At 34.4% G+C, this 6,647-nt stretch overlaps 1 protein-coding gene across 2 annotated transcripts; it reads right to left on the bottom strand.

Moving 5' to 3' along the window:
* Window positions 1–2,053: 2,053 nt before the first annotated feature.
* Window positions 2,054–5,360, bottom strand: socs1b (suppressor of cytokine signaling 1b). 2 transcript variants are annotated; one of them, XM_077204939.1, is made up of 2 exons: window positions 5,150–5,360; window positions 2,054–3,304 (listed from the first exon to the last, which is right to left on the bottom strand). In XM_077204939.1, the coding sequence occupies exon 2, from the start codon at window positions 3,184–3,186 to the stop codon at window positions 2,596–2,598; it is 591 nt and encodes a 196-aa protein (XP_077061054.1). In that variant the 5' UTR covers window positions 3,187–3,304; window positions 5,150–5,360; the 3' UTR covers window positions 2,054–2,595. The 2 variants fall into 2 exon arrangements, with proteins under 2 accessions (XP_077061054.1, XP_077061053.1); XM_077204938.1 differs by having other exon boundaries at window positions 2,054–3,231; window positions 5,150–5,359.
* Between the last annotated feature and the right edge of the window lie 1,287 nt (window positions 5,361–6,647).

The raw sequence follows: 6,647 nt of genomic DNA, 5'->3' as shown, positions 1-6,647 counted from the left end.
AATGGAATTTATATAGGCTTAGTCTTGGTGGACTATAGCTGCTATATACGCTGCTGCTGCATGAGTGAAGGCTACTGCCGAAACATGCACATTAATAAGGTGAATAGGATTATGTTTTGGTTAGTTGTATTTTCGTTCCTGTGGTTGTTTCTTGTGCTTCAGTTAATTTTAGCCTTGTTTCCAAATTAGTCTACAGACTATGTTCAGCTGTTAATCATTATGTTTCCCTGTGTATTTATACTTCCTGTTCCATTCAGTTCGTTGTCGGTTCTCGTCTGTAATATAATTGTTAATGTGTGGATTTACATTGACCTTGAGTATCTCTATAGTAATAAAGAAGCTTTAGTTGGAAGTTTTGCATTATGCTGAGAGGCTGCTGAGAGGAAAGTGGGGAGAACCGCCTCGCAGATCTAGGCAGGTGGTGCTGGGGGAGGTGGAGGGCTAGGAGTTGAATCGTTTTGGGACAGAAAAGGGGTAATTAAATGTAATCAATCATATTAAAATGTATATTCTAACAATATTTTATTGGAAAATTAAAGAACGTTTTATCAAACTTTGATAATTGCCTTAATCTTTTAAACAACTGAGAAGGTAGTGATCAAACTACATTTTATAAAAATCACCTGTCAAGTTTATAATATTACATCAGGATATGAGGGTCAAATTGGACGACAGGGACTCATCTCAAGATCACTCATTTAACAGTTAATCTATTACCAAAATTATGAAAAATAATCAGTCTATAGAATAGAAAATTATTGAAAATGTTCAAATCAGGAATATCAGAATGCATATTTAAATGTCTGTCGAAACCAACACGTTACACATTTTTCACGAATCCGACAACGTTTTTTCAATCGGACTGGAGTTTATTCTCTTTAGCCTGCATTGTGAAGTATTTCACTCAGTTCCCTGATCATTCCGCTTCAATTTCAGCAGGTGAAGAAGAAATTTTACTCACTTGCGTTATGTATCTGACAGACAGCATGTTGAAGCCGCTCAGGCCGCCATTTTCACCCTCACACTCTAGTCAAAACATCCGGTAGTGTATTGTGCACATTATTTTTCGACAGACGTCGATGTCGTGATATTCAAATGAGGTGGATTTGAAAACCGATGGATCATAAGGTAAGACTTGTTTGTAATAAAAAATGTGATCCCCATCATGAGTGTGCTATGTCAATGTTTTTATTTTGTAACATTCCAACCAACAGCCAGCCTACGTTTTTGACAGACGTGATAACGTGCTTGAGGGGTGAACTATGTTTGATTTTTCTGTAAATATAAAACATGCTGGATACGTTAGGAATTATTTTTGCTTAGTTCATTATACTCATTTTACGGAATGAAATTTATTTCGTGGCTTAAATTACATTTAATTCGATGACTGAGAAGTTTGGCTTGTCAAAAATCAACATCTTCTGTGTAAGGTATGTGAGGTATTCAGTTTAATCATAATGGATGTGTTTGTTTCAGTTTTCTGTCCAATAAAAAAGCACATGATCTTTCACTGAAACAAAATATGTCTTCCTTTTTATTCTGCCATGGAATTGTCAAAGGAATATAGATACCGATGAAAAGCCACGTTTTCCTGTTTTTGTTTAAGAGGATGTGATTTCTGTGTATGTATGGCTGTGTATGGTTTGTGGTTTCAATCTATGATCCCTCATCTGCTCCACAGCTTCTGCTGTGGCCATACACACAAAAACACAACATGAACACAGTTTTGCTCGGCCTGACAAGCACATGTACATGATGACATGCAGTAATTGGTGAATTTAAAATATAAAATCAGAGGGGTTTTTTTAAACAAATAATTTAGTAAACTTGTAAAATTATAGAGATAAAGAGAGTAAAATGTGTAGTTATAAAAAAAATTCTGAAACTAATTTCCCCCAGATGAGGGCCATTTCTGTAAAGTTAATACGTGAGAGGTTCCTGGTTCTTTTTTTGGGTTAGGTTGAGTTACAAGAAACTAACTGAAGCGAAAGGGAAATAGAGAGAGAGAGAGAGAGAGAGAGAGAGAGAGGACAGCAAAAACGGCTGTAAGTCACATCAAATAATTTATCTTTATTAATAAAAAGCAATCCTAAACAAAAAGAATCCTTTATGTTTCATTAGGTGAAATGCATTTTTCTGCATAGCAGAATGACTTTGTTATACAATACATACTATAGATTATATAGTCTACATATTGTATTTATGTACCCCATATTAAATCATTAAATGTTCATACTGATATCGACATCACCAAGGCCCATGTGTTCAGTGGTATACATATACAATACTATTTAAAAGTAACTACGTTGTCAAATCATCCATTTAACACAAATACAAACTGACCCAGTACCAGCATGATTGTTTTAAAACAATCAAAGGCCAAAGGTGGAGTTGTGCTGAACTGCATTTGTTAAATAAAACATTTTGTAGTGCTTTTTTTATCAGACAATAGTCTAAACGATCACTACACACATAAATAGTAAATACATGTTCTAGTTGGGTCAATGAAGAGCACAGTATCCTATGAAATGATCAAATCCTATGTTAAAAGAGCTGCAACATCTGTAACTTCATCTTCAAATAAACAACACACATTCATATACTAAAAGGGTACAACAACAGAAATTCTTTAAGTTTCTTGCTCACAGGCAGTTGGTGAATACTATCTTTCCCATAACTCTGTACCACAGCTCTTCTTGCCAGCTCTTGTAGGCTCTGCGCCGCATCTCCACGATACGGCATACTCAGACTCTTTTTTGGGGACGCAATATAGTATCCAAGCAGCTGGAAAAGGCAAGAGAAAGTATGTTTACTCCCTGCTAAACTGAATCCTCCTCCTTTTAGGAGCACCCGCACGCTGGTCGGGCCCTCGGGAGCCCGATAGCTGAGAGTGAAGAAAACATTTGCCTGCATGCTGTCCCGGATCAGGAACGTCCCCATTGGGAGTTTGGCCAGTTGTGCATGAGCTTCATCTGCTTCCATGGGACCCCAGTAAAATCCACTGTTTTTCAAGTAATCTACAGCCTGGGTGATGAGGTCACATTCCTGCTGGTGCCGAAAGGGCTGAAAGTGTGTTTGGGGGTCAGAACAGGGTTTAGGGGGCTCGGCCGGCTTGGATGGGCCCGGTGGCGCAACTGTATGGTCAGAGTCATTATGTTGGACCATTCTGAATCGGGGCCCACTCATACCATTCCTCCATGGTCCCAAACCATAGATGAATGATTCTGCAGCCTGTGCAAATGAACAAAGAGTTCAAACATCAAGAGGAGGGAAGAGTTCATGTCCGGACACATTCAAGATAAGTCTGTGAGCGTGAAAGAAAGTGCGTAAGTATACGTGTGATACGGTACAGTGGATTTTAAGCTCAGCTTTAACCAAAGATTGGCTTTAACCCTTTTGGAAATTTTCGGGGTTTTTTTTACTTTTAAATGTTTTACTTCATCAGAATGGTAAACAACTTGGGAAAAGTTTTGGCACGTCCTTTGTGAACACAAAAAAATGATGGAGATGATTCGAATAGCTTAAATGGTCCTGGAAAAAAAAAACAGTCACACTTGTAATGGAAACTGATGGGACGCGAATTTCATTGTGGAAACGTATACTGCGCCCTAATTAAATCTTACTGAAAGCTTATTTGAGATATCAACCTCAAATTTGGAACAACAACTTGTTTAGATTTATTCATTTTTTGGAAAATATATATTTCATATAAAATTTTAAAATAGTATTTTATGCATTTTTCATAATAATAAACTTAAACTTAAATCATTTTTAGTTTTTAAAACTTTTTTAAAACTTTTTTCACTTAAACAATAATCTGCCAAGTCTTCATTTAAAATAAACCAAACTTAGCATTCAAGATTTACAACAGTTTAAGTTTGAAAATGTAATTTTCAGGTCTATGCTAAAAGAAGTATTAACAGGTAAATCAATGGATCATAATTATTACATAAATAGAATTTAGTACCATAAAAATATCATAGAAATAAAAATAATAAATAAAAACATTGTTGAACAAAAATATAGTACTTTTTTCAATGAAAAATATCATTTTTGACTGCTGGGCAGCAGTTAAGTAAAATTCTTGGAGGGAGAAACCAAAAAGAATTTGACTATTTATATGCAGATGATGCTTGAGACAAAAAAAATAATAATAAAGTTTTAATTTTTAATATAGGCTATACTTTTGTTTTGTTAGCCAAATCAAAGTCAGCATGGCATAACCAACATACTATGCCAATTGTTTGTTGTGATAAAAATACCATAAAACAGAAAAGCAGACCTCTCATGACTGTGTGTCATAGTTTTTTTTAAAGGCACATTTTGTTCAGGTCAAATGGGGTAACCCTTAGAAACCGTTTTGATATATATATATATATATATATATATATATATATATATATATATATATTAATTAGCCTTTTAATTAACCAATTTTACACACTGATGACTATGTTACTGTACCCAAAGTGAAAGTATCTTAGTACTTTTTAAATCATTTGTAAATAAAAAAAACAGAAGGAAATGGTAGGCTACAAACATTTTAAGAAAAATGTATGAAACCAACATGAATACAATGACGTAATTTAGATTAACTTAGCTATAGATTTTAAACTATTTCTCGAAAACTTTGCTTTATTTATATTTCCATCACCTAATATACTATCTAAACAATATTTACATCAAACTTTTTACACATTTTTTTTAAAATATTTGTTTCAATACATTTTATTTTTTTAAGCATATTTTAAAAATTATATATTTTTTTTCTATGTAGTTGTCTTTGGTTGTCTACATAATTATTTGAATGTCTTGATGTTCTTTATAGACAAACGCGTAGGTTGTAACCGTTAGCAGAGGAAAAGTGAAGCCCCCTGCCTTCTCTGAAATACAGGCTATATGTTTTCTCGAAAGAACTTCCAAATGAAATGTAAACGTTTCTCCAGTAAAACAGGCAAAACGTTTTCGAATTCTCGATTATCTGTCACGTAGGCATACGTGTTTCAGAATAACCATTAAGTAACATTTCTACTGAAAATGTTTTCATAAAACGGTTTCTAATAAATGGAGAACGCCAATGTGAAATTAAAGGTGAAAGAAACACCTCCATGCTGTCCGGTCTCGGATATAAAACCACCAGCCAACTTACCGCAAATGCAGTTTTGATGTTGACTAACCCAGACGTCTCCAGAACTGTGTAAAAGATTTCCTGCGATGCAACATTTTTAGTTGTTACGCGATTCTAGGCTGACCATTACAAAAGAATAACCGAAAGTGAAAGTTTGCACATAAAAAATATAAAAGGCGGTCTCGCCTGTGGCACATCAATGACTGATATATGACATTTCTTAGGACTGTTTGGATGAAGGACATGTCTCAATGTATCAACACGTATCTTACATCACTCTCTGAGTTCAGTGGGTAATGTGACAAGATTCTGTAATAGATGTAGGAATGCGGTTGGATTTTGGCAGCACTCTCTTTCAATGCCTTCAAAATGGCGAAGATAGTGGCGATTTAAGCAAATAATGCACATACAAAGTCTTATATAAGCAAACAACTGCAGTATAATCAATGACTGAAATGAGTCTATAATTGCTAATTATCTTGCCTGCTGTTAAGTGTGCACTTTAGTTTCACTTTCACTTTGGACGCTCTGGTTTACTTTAAATCACGTGATCTTCTCCAACTCATATCGCCTTTGACAGGTTGAAAGGTTAAAAGTATCATGTCTTATACCTGGCTTAATTTTATTGTTTAAGACTGTAACCTTAAAGACGCCGTGAAATACATATGACAGATAAATATGAGCCACACAATGTTATTTTCCATAGACTCTGCAGAAATTAAATAAACTAAAACAACACAGATCATCCTTTAGTGCATATGCAAGTCAATATTATAACCTATAGCATCTTATACTAAGATTTAGATTTTTTAAGACCATTGAGCAAACAGAAAAATACCTAAATACTAATTTAATTGTGAAGTACAACGTAAACAATGTTAAAGTGTCCAGTTTGTTTTTTCGTGTGTGCCAGACAACTGTTCACTGGTAAATTGATTCATACACTTTTGAATGTAAACAGATGCTGTACTCTGTAGATGTCTATTACTTCTGACTCTTTAATCAGACCATCTCTAAAAACATCTGTTAAATATATCCCTGACAGGCATGGCAGAATTTTAAGAGATACCTGGAATAATTCATCATAAATTAGGTTCAGGGCATCAGAAAACACTCCCAAATCCATTCCCAGTATTAAAATATCTTTAACAAGTATGTGTTTGCTTAAAACATAATTAAGCATTAATCGTTATATTTTCATTTATATATTTTAAATGTTTTGTTTGCAAATAAAAATAAATAAATAATAATAATAATACCTTGCACTGTAGCCTACTGAAGATGTCCAAATATAAATCTCCACTTTAAAGCAGTTTTACCTTTGAAATGAGCCCCAAATTAAAATAAAATAAAATAAACTCTTATGCCCCTGCACATCAACTGCCGGATGTACCACACCACCTGCACATTCACCTACAGAGAAACGAATATGGCTGGTTACTATTGCCCTTGCTTTACAGGAAAAAAAAAAAATTCACCACAACCCCAATAGACCTGAATTCAGGTGTGCTTTCATTAC

Source organism: Siphateles boraxobius, unplaced genomic scaffold (genome assembly GCF_051911475.1).
Source record: "Siphateles boraxobius isolate OS27281-9 unplaced genomic scaffold, OSU_SipBor_1 53, whole genome shotgun sequence".
NCBI lineage: Eukaryota > Metazoa > Chordata > Actinopteri > Cypriniformes > Leuciscidae > Siphateles > Siphateles boraxobius.
Note: the sequence above shows the minus strand (reverse complement) of the source record. Positions and strands in the feature narration are given on the sequence as shown.

Excerpts from the sequence above, each read along its gene's own strand:
- socs1b (XM_077204939.1), bottom strand. The coding sequence starts at position 3,186 with ATGAGTGGGCCCCGATTCAGAATGGTCCAACATAATGACTCTGACCAT.